Here is a 13,939-nt window from a genome sequence, read left to right as displayed (position 1 = left end):
TAGCTTACATTTATGAACACAGTGTGGTGTTAAACTAGAGCAGCATATTTCTCCTCTTTAATAAATGAGAATAATAATAATCCTAGATTTATTTTAAATAGACTTTAATAGACAAAACTCACTCAGAGCCATAGCTGTGTTGAATTGACCATTCAACCTGCCCTTAGCAGTAATGATTTTATGGAATTCTTTGTAAACTAGATTGACTCTTTTAAAAATAAAATCATTGGCACCCCTCTAAATATGATTGTTTTATCTCTGGAAGTTGAGGTAGCATCTGAGGGAACTATAGGATCTAAACTGGGTTTAGATTGTTCTGATTCTGTTGAACTTATCCTGAGTTATCTCTCTCTGCTATAGTTATGCAGACAGCTGGAAGACATATGGATATTTATTTATTATTCTGGTTCATTCTATCTCTATGCTTCCATTCTGCAGTATTTAAGTTCCACCCAAAACTTTATGTACTCTTTGCTTTTCCTTGTCATAATAACTTCATCTGGTCAGTTCCCGTGTTGCTGTGACACCATCCTGGAGAGAAATATCAGCTGGGCTGCTGCCATCAGCAGCTTTGTTTATAGAGGTTTTAGATTCGCCTGTTTTTCAGAGTAGTCCTGTCCTTTCACTATGAATAGCTGTATGTACTCTTTTTCATCCTCTGAGCCTGTTTCTTCTGGAGGTTTCTTCCTGTTAAAAGGGAGTTTTCCTGTCCACCATTGCTACATGCATGCTTGGTGTGAGGAATTGATGTTGAGTTAATGAGTCAATGCAATCAGCTGCTTTTCCTTAGAGAAAAAACTTCTAACAAGTTTGACTGTATGATCTGGTTGAGTTGTCTCAGTAAAGTGCCTTGAGATTACATTTGTTTTGAATATAAATAAACTGAATTAAATTGTTATCGCAGATAATAAAGGTTTGTGCTAACACCTCAGCAGCATGAGTAAACATTTAAAGTGGTTTGAGCACAGTTGCAAGGCACTGTCTGTTACATGTTTTCTAAAATCTAGGTCAGAAACATTAGAAATTATAAAAAAAACTTCATGGTTAAGAAAAAGATAAAACCTAAGCTTAGTTTCTGAAATAGAGCCAATAGATAGATATTTTGTTGAGGTAATTTTTTAGATTCTCTTTATTAGGCACATAAACAGAGTTAAAATCAAAGAATAAGTGGTTGAAGTTTGTCTCAAAGAATATCATATTTGTATTGTATTTTAATCAGAATGCTGTCATTATTGTCTTGTCAGGTACCCTGTTGGCTCCGCCCTCGAGATCGCACCCGTTCACCTGACATCCTGAGCAATATGTCACGTCCCACAACGCTTCCTCTTCGCATCCCTCCTCGTATCTCCATCACACAAGCGGACACTGACGGGTATCCTATCATTAAACACATAACAAAATACACATTGTTCTTCAATTTAAACCTTTTCTGTATTTTTCTTTTGATTTTAGCTGTGAAGCAGAAAATGGCATATCTCCAGCTCACACCCCTCTTGGCTCCCAGAGTCCGAGCCGAACGTTGTACACCTCCTTGCCTCAGGGCCAGAGGAGAGAATCATTCCTCTACAGATCTGACTCTGACTATGACATGTCCCCCAAAGCCGTCTCCCGTAATTCTTCCATTGTTAGTGAAGGGTGAGCTTAAACAAAAACAGATTAGAGATTGTACAGTTCTCCGTTGTTCTGTGTTTATCCATATCTTAACCGTTTCTCCTTATAAAAGGCATACAGCAGAAGACTTCATTGTCACACCTTTTGCTCAAGTGAGTCTGACAAAATATGAAAGGTCATAAAATTATGCGAAAATGTAAAAATTTTTTCTCTACAAATGTATTACATAGTGATTTTTTCTAATGATTTAGGTACTGGCAAGTTTGCGATCAGTACGAAGCAACTTCACCATCCTTGCCAACGTCTCTACACCTACAGTGAAGTAAGAACTAAGCTTTTCCAAAAATTATTGATATTATAAGAAGAGTAATTTTATTTCAAACAATGCAGTGAAACGCCAAATAACTTCCGCTCATTTATATGAATTTATTATATGAATAACACATTCATATAAATGAATCTTCCATCAAAATGTAAATTCCATGGAATATTATTGTTATTAAAACCCACCATTTTAGGAGAGCTTTTACTTGAACTCTTCCGCCCTTTTTTTCTTTTATTGTCTTTGATTATTTTATCTTTTCTTGTACTTTTTATTTCTCATGCTCTTCATGTAAGGCTTTTTTATTTAGCCCTTACCTGTTTTACTATGTAGCACTTGGGGTTTGTTTAAATATAAAGTGCATTACAAGTCCAAAGTATTATTATTATTATTATTATTATTATTCACTTAATTTAAAAGGTTACAAAATACACATTAAGATTAAATTGTCTTTTTTAAGAGTGACCTGGTCAGGAGGGCCAAGGGTATAAAAAGCAACATTCAGAGCAACAATCATGCAACAATAATAAAAAGAAACAAAGTTGCATAAAAAGACGATGTGTATTCAATTTACAAACAACAACAACAACAACAAAAAAAAAAAAACAGACATTAGAACCAGCCACATTTTGCTCTTTGGTCATTTAGCCAAATAGAAACAGACCTATTTGATAAATTCAGCTTTTTTTTTTTCAACAACAAAAGTTTTATCATGTTTAGTTGGAATAAGAGAAAACCTTCATTTAGCTGCCTCTAATTGAGAAATTATCTGCAATTACCAGGTTTCCTGGTGCTCTTGAATAGAGAATAATGCTCTAATATTTATTTACCCATTTTTATTTTGATGTTTTTGTCTTTTATTTCTGTTTTTTATTTGCCCAAAAAACATTAAGGTTGTAAACAACTGTCCATTTACTAGACCCTTCTTTAGCCTTCTCTCTGATTCATAGTAGCCGCTGTGATTTCAGGAGATCTCCCTTAGGTGGAGTGTGCCCCAGCCCCAGGGGGACACTTTCAGATCAGCAGTACCAGCAGCTGGCCTTAGACACTCTGGAAGAGTTAGATTGGTGTTTGGACCAGTTGGAAACCATTCAGACCCACCGCTCTGTCAGCGAAATGGCTTCTACTAAGGTAGGAATATCTTTCAGAATCAGATGTCCAACCTACATATCATGAATCAAAATATGTAAAAGAGTGTCATTCAAGATTAATTTCAATGTTTTCTTTTTTTGGAGTTAAGAATTTAAAGTCTCCGAAAGCTTTACCACAAATATTTACTAGTGTATCTGTTTTCTTGAGATTTTTCAACACTCAAAATGCAATTGAAATAATATATCAGAGAAAAAGGTTAATATTTTAGATCAGTTATGATTATCCCAGCTGTTTCTATTTATAAAATTTGAGGATAACAAAAGATCATATTTTTACTTTGCCTTTAAACTTTGCCAAAAGCCCAGATGATAATGCCTCAGCCTATTTAACCGTCGACGTAGAAAAGTGGAGTTTAAAAGAGGCACAATTATGGATATGTTTTATGATACACCTCAAACACGTCGTCTTCTTGCATGACATATTTAAAAATTACAAAAACAAATAAGCTTTCATTTCATCAGGCAGATGATAATATGTGTACTTTGAATCTCTATAGGTATGGTTTCTTCATGTATCTAATTACTTCATGCCAATTATTAGGACTTGGATATATTAACCCATCAGCTCGTTTACAAAGGAGTCAGATTTTGTGTCCAAAATATCAACTTACTCTGATAAATTTCATAAAGATGGAACTCAGAACAAAAGCTAAACAGTAATGGTGGTAAATGAAGACAGTGTCAGTAAAGCCTGGGAAATAATTCTAGTATCAAAATAGACTGAAAGGCCAATAAGAGAGGAAGAAGCCATTACTATAAAAGTAACACACAAAGCAAAGTTTGCAGTGTGGATAGGAAGACATCATTATTATTGAATGCAGAGGAGAGCACAGCACTTCACAAAACAGATTACATCATAAGGGAATAACCTTGTGTAAATGTAGTTGAGCAACATTGTGGCTAATCAGCCAGTACATTAAAGCTTGGGCACAAATAGGTCTTTCAAATTACAATGACTGTCAAAAAAAATGAGAAAGCTGCTTATGAAAAAACTGCAGAACTTCTGACCCAAGTACTATCTTAATTTGAGATATACTAAATGATTTTCAGGTCTATATAAAGCACTTGGCCTGGATCAATGCTCCATGCAGGATGTCCTTCTCAAAAAGTTGGTTAAGATTCTTGAGAGGTTTGGATCCTTCACTTAGTTATATGACCTACAGTAGTGCTCCACTTTACGGCAGTCTCAGGGTCCCTTAAACAGGAGAGGCAACTAAGCTAAAAGTTATGATACTTAACTGATCAGACATATTTTAGGTTCTCTGTGTAAGACTCAAGAGGAGCATAGAGTAGTTATATAGGTCAGTTAGAGCTAATGTGGCCTTGAATTTAAAGGTAACTCCACGACTTCTTAATTTCTTGATTCAAAGAGGGTCTGCTGTCTAATACCAACTTATTTTTGTTAGGGGAGTGCCTTCAGTGGCCTTTAGAGGGGCTAAACCTTAGAGTTTCAGGTCAAGTGCCCCCTGGTGTTATGCAGTGTCGCTTTGAGGTCAGCAAAGTCGATGTTTCAGAGTGCCCATAAAGTAACCCTGAGAAACTACGCAGACAGAACTGTAAATATGGGTGTGAGCAAGGCAGCCTTCTTACCTTTCTATATTACAAAGTTACAGTCATGTATGTGAGAAGCTTGTGAAAAGAACCCTAGCGCGTTTTATTTTCTTAAATACTTTAGTTCATACCAACTTCTAAGGAAACAAATTGGAAGTGAACCTGATAATGACAAAATTAAAATGAAATCATTTTATCATTGTTCTCCTGTCCAGTAGGTAGAAATAAGCTTTATGCTAACTGACTGAAAATGGTAACATTTTGTCCATTCAAAATGATCAACATTATTTTTACCGTCTATGTATAAAATCTGGTTTCATCTGTGATATTAAACCTTCTTCTTTGTATTTTAACTAATACTGACCAACCAGAAGGAATCCTTATTTATGAGGATCCTTAAGGGACGCTTTTTCTTCATAATTCCCTAGTCATTTTACTGCAACATTTAGTTCTTGTTGATCATTTCTCCTTCTGAGCCATAAATTGATTCTTAGTAAGGTACATTGATAATATAAAGAAAGCATACTGACCAATACTTCATCTCTGTTTTCTCCTTATTTTGCTACAGTTTAAGAGGATGCTGAACAGGGAACTCTCTCACTTATCAGAGATGAGCCGCTCTGGGAACCAGGTGTCGGAATACATATCCAGCACTTTTCTGGGTGAGTTGGATCAGAAAAAGATTTATTTCGACATCACATTCGTCACCTTTGATAAATAAATTCAACACAGGTGATGCATATTCTTTTCCTCACAGACAAACAGAATGAAATGGAAATCCCCTCTCCAACACTTAAAGACAAATCTATGAGTCACATTAGCGGGGTGCGGAAACTGTCTCACAGCTCCAGCCTGTCTAGCGCCTCCATGCCTCGCTTTGGGGTCAACACAGACCATGAGGACGAGCTTGCCAAGGTGTGGCTTGCAGCCTGGATAACTCAATTGCACAAATGACACCCCACAGACATAAAATCTAAAGACATTAGCCTAAAAACCCTGAACTATAATCATTGGTTTAACACTACAAATGTCAAAAAATATGGCTTTTAATAATTGTATTCCTGTGTGGTACTAAACAGGAACTGGAGGATTTAAACAAATGGAGTTTTAATATATTCAAAGTAGCTGAGTTCTCCAATAACAGACCCCTCAGCTGCATCATGTATGCCATCTTCCAGGTAAAAAGCAGCAAGAACTGCAAAATTCTTCTATCCTTATGAGTTTTTAAAATGTACAATTTTATTTTGAACTTTGTCTCCTATCTGCCTCCCTCCACAGGAGCGGGAGCTCTTGAAGACGTTTCGAATCCCCGTTGACACTTTTGTCACCTATGTGATGACCCTAGAAGACCATTACCATGGAAACGTAGCCTACCACAACAGCCTCCATGCAGCAGATGTTGCCCAGTCTACACACGTCCTCCTCTCCACACCTGCTCTGGATGTAGGTTAATTGTACACCCATAAACATGACAAATATGCAGGATGCTACAGTTTTTTAGTGAACATGTCAGGAGAAAAATTCAAAATGGAAAGCAGAAACTAAGAGAGAAAAAAAAAACATCCTGGAAGATTTGAATGTAGGTTGCTATAAAAATATTTTTTTGTTTGTTTGGGGTATTTATAGTGTTTTTGAAACATGTTATATTAGTGTATTGTTCAAGTTAAACATTTTTTAATGTGATTTAAGACTTTTTCTTACTATTTTGTTGGGATTTGAACTAGCAATATCCCTTACAGACCAAACACTGTGAGCTGTCAGTCTTCTATGCATAATATCTAAACAAAAAAGCTTTTTGTTACATTTTTCCCCTGAGAAAAAAAAAGAAAAAAACAAAAAAGACTGCCTTTGGTGCAGCATCCATCTGTTTTTAATCTCTCTTGAAACAAGTCCCAAGAGTGGGCATGTCTAAGTGTAGAGCCTGTTATTTTTATAGCTCACTAATGGCAATCAACTGAAACTAATAACTCAGTAAATTAACAAGTACGCGTTTGCTTGTCAGATGCTTTAGTCAGAAATGTAAATAAACTATGTTAAACCAGCCTGACCTCAAGCTCACACTGTGATGATGATTTACAATATGTGTTGTTTTCCCAAAAAATTTTTTTTATTGCTGAACACAGATTTAAAGGTTTGTCAACTTTTCAAATACTCCGACTTAGGACCATAGCATATGTGCTCAAATTATTCATGATTCTTTTTTTATAAACACTTTTTTATACATTAGGGAAAAATGTATTTTTCCCTAATGTGTCTTTTTTTCTTCAAGATCTATGATGACATAAAAAGAATTCCCGAAAAGTGATGCAGCAAAATATATTACTTTATTTACCCTTTATTTTAAAAGGAAATAAATCCTCTTTTACAAGGATGTTCTGAAAATATATATATACATATCGAATTTGAGTCATCATTGTAACTTCAGACGTGTAATTTTTATTCGCCATATCCAGAAATTTTTGACAATGGCTGCGAGGCTTAAGCTAATAAAGTGATGTATCATGTAATAGTAAAGAAGAAAATGTCTGATAATTAGGCTAAGCTATTGAAAACAATCAAATCAAATCAATGTTTTGCTGTTATAATTAATTGTAATTATGCAGCCTTACTGGGAAAAAAAACAGATGATGGGGAAAACTAAACTTGACAGTATTGTCAGATGGTTAATAATTGAATCAGAGGACGTCTAAGCTCTCTATTTAAAAGAAGATTATTGTCTATGCAGGAATGTTGGCTATGCATTCAGTGGGTAAACTTTTCCATTTAATATTGTTGCTGTTGTTTTACTTTTTGGTTGAATGGACTGAGCTCATGCAGCAATTTTCTGGTTAACTCAAACAACAAAGGTTATTTACTACACCCTATATCTAGAACAGTCAGTAACTGGTTAAAATGTTGGAAGGAAGCAATCTAAAATAAAATAATACCAACAGCTTTCTGGATTCACTGGCTCTACAGCTAGCCAAAGAGTACAGAATTTGCATTTCAGGTCAACTTGTTTCCACAATGAAGATATGTCTTTGCATTGGTTAAGGGAATTGTTAATTAGCCATCAGTAGATTACAGTAAGGCTACATTTTACAGCAGTTTTTCAATCTTAAATCTTTGTATGTTATAATATATGCTGGATTTGGAAGGTAGGAAATAAGATTGGTCCACTAGTTGATTATGTAGTGCATTTTTTTTTTCAAACATCTATTAAGCATTATTTGAACAGTCAGAAATTTGCAGACATTTCTTAGTATATAGCAAAACATTTTTTGTGTGTAACCAGGCTGCCTTCACCGATCTGGAGATCCTCGCTGCTCTGTTTGCTGCAGCTATTCATGATGTGGACCATCCTGGAGTTTCAAACCAGTTCCTCATCAACACCAGTGAGTACATCATTCATGCACAAAGCCAGCAGCTTGTGCCTCAGTAAGTTGCTTCTGCATTGCTAGGTTGTGCATATTTGTCACACTGTTGTTTGTATCACCTACCTCTTTGCACTTAGACTCAGAGTTGGCGCTGATGTACAACGATGAGTCAGTCCTGGAGAACCATCATCTGGCTGTAGGTTTTAAACTCCTGCATCAGGAGAATTGTGACATTTTTCAAAACCTCACCAAGAGACAGCGACAGTCCCTGCGCAAGCTCGTCATTGATATGGTTTGGGCCTCTGCAAAACTACACATAACATGCATATAGATTTAATATCATGTATCAGTCTTTGTTTGGATAGGTTTTCTACAAAGATTTTATAAAATATTCTGTACTGGCGCGGGATTGTTTTTTTTAAATGTGTGTTTTTGCCATATGATTTATTACGTTTTAAATACATTTTATAGATGAACCCTTGTACACAAACAAGAAACCTTTGACCTGATGTTGTGCATTTCAGTTATTTAAAATTTAGTAGTTAATATAAATATATAATTATATATATATATATATATATATATATATATATATATATAAATATATATATTTTGATTTATGTTGCATATCCAAGATGTTAAAATTTATATTATGTCCAGGCACATGGTTATTTATGTGGCAAAAATATAAATATATAATTATTTTTTTTTTATTTAATTCCTTACACTTAGTTTTTTCAAAAAAGAAACAATAATTTGACGGTATCCTTTGTTTTTACATAACTAAGTTTTTTCTAAACAGCAACTCATAGTGATTAAGTGGTAGAATAAAAAGTCAACGTCTAAGATAAAGATAGTCAAATTACTAACACTAGTAGGAAAATGTTAAAATTTAACTGAATCTTTTTTGGTCTGCAGGTGTTAGCCACGGACATGTCCAAACACATGACTCTGCTGGCCGACTTAAAGACCATGGTGGAAACCAAGAAAGTGACGAGTTCAGGTGTTTTGCTGCTGGATCACTACACAGAGAGAATACAGGTGAGGTGTCAATATCAATTTATTTCTCCATCTCAGTGACTTAAATTCCAATATTTTTTTTCTGTCAATTTTTCAAAACACATTGAAAACATTAAGTATATATTTTACAAATTTCTTCATTATTTTTTTTCTTGCAGGTACTGAAGAACATGGTCCACTGTGCAGACCTGAGCAACCCAACAAAACCCTTACCGTTATACAGGCAGTGGACAGAGAGGATCATGGAGGAGTTCTTCCGACAGGGCGACAGAGAAAGAGAGAGGGGGATGGAAATCAGCGCTATGTGCGACAAACACACTGCCTCTGTGGAAAAGAGTCAGGTAAAACTCCAGCTGCATGTTGCTTCTAATGTTATGAAATAATGTTAGTTACTGGTGAGATAGCTAATTTTGACTATTTTTAATTTTTCAAACTTTAATCTGAGATAACTGTGATAATTTATTTTTTGCAGTATTAATTGAATAAAATAGTATTAACAGAAATCCTAAACCGCATAGACTAAGGGTAACTCTTAAATATTACTTTGCAATTCTTACCTGTATTTGAGGGGGAGAGATATTGACTTAAGATTTTATCTTAATTATGGATTTCTCCCCAATAATGATATATATATTATGATATAAAGTATTTTCTTTTTCATTTAAGTCGCTACTTTTAATTATACATTGTACACATTAACTGTGTCCGGTTCTGAAATATGTTGATTTTAATTTAAGATTTTATGGAACAATGGTTTAGAAAAAAGTTAAATTATTCATATCTCAAATGCATTTCTTGTTAGAGGCCAATCTGAAGTCAAAGCATTTTAAGACTTTATTTCTGTATGATTATTGCTTCTCTTTGCCTCTTACCTAGAAACATGAAATAAACACAAATTTTAATATGTGTTTTGGTTTTATTGGTCCAATCTGCACTATTTAATTCAATGTACATAATGGACTCACCTGGTTCAGTGGCTGAGCAGAACAAACACATGACATTGAGATGACTTGATGGCTCCACATCTCCCACCTCTGCATGTTAGTCTACAACATGTCTTAAAGAATCATAATCAAACTCTGATCCCCCTAGTTAAGTTAGAGTGCAACTATTGTTATTACTAACAAATATTCCAGCTTCTGGACATCTTACATTAAAGATTAACTGATCTTTTCAATGCCAACACCGATTATGTTAATATTAGGCTAACCGAACCTCGATTTTTGCTCCTAGTTTTTTTTTTGGGCCCATAAATGACAATAACAAATGTTACACTAATATCAATTTCAAATAAGAAGAAGCATTAATCAACAAATCTAACAAAATATATCACAATAAATGGCAAATGGAGGTAGGGGAAAAACATACATCAGATGATCTCGAGGCATCGCTGCTGAATGCACTACTGAATCAGGGAATGCATGCATCTGCCTCTTGATGCTGATACAAGACCTCCTCCCCCTAATATTGGAAAAAGGATCACCCAAGTCAATATTAATCTACATCTATCTCACACACCACTATTTACTGCTCATCTTAAAATGGGAAGGGTTATGAAATAAATAAAAACCAACCAAGTCATGGCTGTCCACTAAAACCAACATCAAAGAGAGCATCCGTGACCTGACCTAACCCCTAAAAGTTGACAGGACAGCTGAGTCATCCATTCCACAAAGCTGGGCTTTATGGAAGGGTGACAATAAGCTAGACACTGTTGAAAGGAAATCATCAGCAGTCCTGTTAGCAGCAGTAGGAGATTCAGCTAACATGTGATGGAGATGCTCATGTCATATGGGACTAAATCGGAGCTTTCAAGTCTCCATCCCTATGGTAAAACATGGTAGTATTATGCTATGGGGTAACTTTCACACAGGGATGTTGTTTAGATATAGGATAGGCTGGAGCTAAGTATAGGTATCTTTGATATAAAAACCAGGACTACAGACACTTGAAACTGGGTTGGAGATTCACCTACTAGCAGACACAACCCAAATGTACGGTATAACCCACACAGGACATGTTTTTAAAAGAGAAAATATATTTTTTTTCATAATTCTCCTGTTAAACAAGTCAGTGTTGCATCATTGCTGCATAAAAGGTTATAGTCTTTGACATGGCCGTCTGCCATAATGAGGTTAGGACGTGACAGAAATTCATATAATTATGCTATTCAAACTGCAAAATATAGACTAAAAAATAATAGGAAAAGACACAACTTACCCTGATTTAGTGAATGGCTGACGCTCTTAAATATAAAAGCAAATATGATGGTGTGTACATTTGCATGTGTCACACACAGTTGTATGAAGAAATAATCTATTTTTATATAATTCAGTCCATCCTGTCATGCAAAGTTTTGTGGGACTCCACATAGGTCCTCGGTGCCATATAGGAATGCTGGGCGGTACCTATGCTGAGCATTGTATTCTGATGAACCTACAGTCTTCTATAGATTTCCGTTTAACCTCACTCTTCTTATAGTAAGTGCAGGGATTTCATGTTGATGTGGTCATCAAAAGGCAACAAAAAGCAAGCAATTATTTTGCCCATTGTCAGCTCTAAAGATAAAAGTAAAGCTGTACTTGATTTTTTTTTTTTTTTTTTTTTTTTTTACAAAATTAGCCTTTTTCTTAGCACTCTATTGCATATCTTCAAGTGTGAAATCCTTTTTTTTTTATGCCATTCCCTCTTTTGTAGGTGGGCTTCATTGACTACATTGTACACCCTCTATGGGAGACGTGGGCTGACCTGGTACACCCAGACGCCCAGGAAATCCTGGACACCTTAGAGGAGAACAGGGAGTGGTACCTGACCACTATGCCTCAATCACCTTCGCCTCCCCCCGATAGACACCTCCAGCATGACCGCTTCCAATTCGAACTTACACTGGAGGAGCTGGAATACAACAATCACAACAACATATACAAAAGGAGCAGTGGCTGTGCAAGAGGCGTCAAGGAAGGCCAGAAAGCCATGTGCGAAGACAGCAATGGGAAGCAGGAGGGAATAGGTGAGGAGGATCAGAACCTTGCTGAGGATGAGGAGGAGGATAAGGAGAACCACAACAGTGAACAAAATGGAATCCAGGAACAGGAGGAGGAAAACACTGGAGGAAAGGAAGATGAAAATGAAGAGGAGATAAAGGAAGCTCTTGAGGAGAAGGAAGAAGGAGGAGGAGAAGAAGAAATCAATAGTGAAGAAGAAGGAGTGGAAATCAATGGCAAAGAAGATGAATCAGCAAAGGAAGACAATGAAGCCATTGAGGAAGAGGTAGACGAGGAAGAGAATGAAGTTAGGGAAGCTGAAGGAGAGGGAAACGAGGAGGAGGAGGAAGGTGAGAATGATGACGCAGAAGTAGAAGAGGAGACAGAGACAAATTTAAGTGAAGGAGAAGAAGGCAAATATGAAGATGAAGGCAACACAGAAGAAGCTAAAGAGGAGGAAACTGAGATGGACAGTATAGACGAGGAAACTGAGCAGGAAGTAGTAGCAAAAGAGAATGCAGAGGAGGAAGAAGAGGCACCTCAGGAGGGTGAAGAAGATGAAGTACCAGAGGAAGAGGAGAGTTAGCTAAATAGACAAATGATCAGGGTCACTGAGTGAAATGGGTAAAAGAGAGATGATGAGGGGCCAGAGAGGTTCTTAAAGGCAGAAGAGGGGCTTTAAAGAGGCAAAAAAGCTGAAATATGTATGTCTTTCCAGATAACGCAGTCTAACTGCTTTACCATGTGAAGGTCAAATTACTCTCATCCTTAGAGCTATATTTTGCACCAACAGTAAAGAACTGAAGATGGGAAACGGGAATTTTTCTGAACAGCCCGAGAAAGATGGTCATCCGGTAGTAAGAGAAACGAGGGTCTTCTACCCTGTGTAAGTACGTATATCACTGCCGTTTAGGATAAATGGGGAAATAACAGTAATAAAACTGGGGGACTGGTTTAAACAACCGCTTTGTAGCTCCTGGATACAAATTAAAGAAAAAAAATGCTGAAATTCGTACATGCAAATAAGTGTGTGCGTGTTTTGCAGCTGTTATAGACTGTCACGCATTGTCTCTTGGTCACTGTCTATTGTTTTATTGATAAGGACCATAACACAAACCTAGACCATTATAACTCAAGTGCAAATTTCAAAATAATTCCAAAAAGAGATTTAAAAAATATGACCAGAAAGGTGTAATTTGCTGTCTTATATTTAGTACAAAACCCTTCTCAATCTATGAGCAGTATGTTTCATATACTGTGGTTAAGAAACTGTGTAAGCCCCTCACTCCCTTACCCTAAAGCAACAATGCTGGATTTCTGACCCCATTTCTAAATAAAACACAGACTGTTCTCGTCAAGTGGAAACTTACAAGGCTGATGTATTCTATGTTGTCGATGTTCAGTCTTGTCGAGAGTTTAAAAAAAAGAAAATTATCACACCAAGTGTTTATGCCATTGTGACATTGTAACCTGAGTTGTGCCAAACTGTCCCACAACCAGCACTGAGCAATGCAGCCTCCAGATTAGGTGGCTACTCTTCACGAAGCAATGAATCTGTGGGACCAGGCCAGCAGGTGTGATGGTCTTCCACAAATTTATGTTTTTGTTTTTTGTAAACAAATATGTATTTGGCACTTTATCAAACACCCTTGTTGCATATATGTACATAATAAACATGTATTTTAATCTGCTGATGTCATAATAAATATGATCAATTCATTTGATGGATTTGTGTTTTATTAAAGAAAAATTTGAGCAACACTGTGTTGTGTTGGGTAGCACCATCGGCTCACATTAAGAGGGTCCAGAGTATCGAACCAGGACCTTTCTTTGTGGTGTTTGCATGTTTTCCTGAGTCTGCGTGGCTTTGTTCAGGCTTCCTTCCACAGTTCAAAACCTGCATGTTTATTGGACATTTCTAATTGCCATTAGGAAAGAGTGGGA

The 13,939-nt window shown here is 36.2% G+C and overlaps 1 protein-coding gene across 2 annotated transcripts; it reads left to right on the top strand.

The window, feature by feature from the left end:
• Positions 1 to 1,246: 1,246 nt before the first annotated feature.
• On the top strand, positions 1,247 to 13,708 carry LOC107105244 (cAMP-specific 3',5'-cyclic phosphodiesterase 4C-like). Of its 2 annotated transcripts, none has more exons than XM_015405370.1 (14): positions 1,247 to 1,372; positions 1,453 to 1,635; positions 1,724 to 1,763; positions 1,863 to 1,933; positions 2,902 to 3,064; positions 5,204 to 5,297; positions 5,393 to 5,550; positions 5,715 to 5,813; positions 5,914 to 6,078; positions 7,910 to 8,009; positions 8,129 to 8,283; positions 8,910 to 9,032; positions 9,170 to 9,352; positions 11,709 to 13,708. In XM_015405370.1, exons 1-14 carry the CDS (start codon positions 1,302 to 1,304, stop codon positions 12,579 to 12,581), a joined length of 2,478 nt encoding a protein of 825 aa, XP_015260856.1. In that variant the 5' UTR covers positions 1,247 to 1,301; the 3' UTR covers positions 12,582 to 13,708. The 2 variants fall into 2 exon arrangements, with proteins under 2 accessions (XP_015260856.1, XP_015260855.1); XM_015405369.1 differs by having other exon boundaries at positions 2,887 to 3,064.
• Positions 13,709 to 13,939: the final 231 nt, after the last annotated feature.

The sequence above is a fragment of the Cyprinodon variegatus genome, unplaced genomic scaffold (assembly GCF_000732505.1).
Source record: "Cyprinodon variegatus isolate N-32 unplaced genomic scaffold, C_variegatus-1.0 Scaffold2188, whole genome shotgun sequence".
Lineage (NCBI taxonomy): Eukaryota > Metazoa > Chordata > Actinopteri > Cyprinodontiformes > Cyprinodontidae > Cyprinodon > Cyprinodon variegatus.
This window is presented reverse-complemented; position numbering and strand designations above follow the sequence as displayed.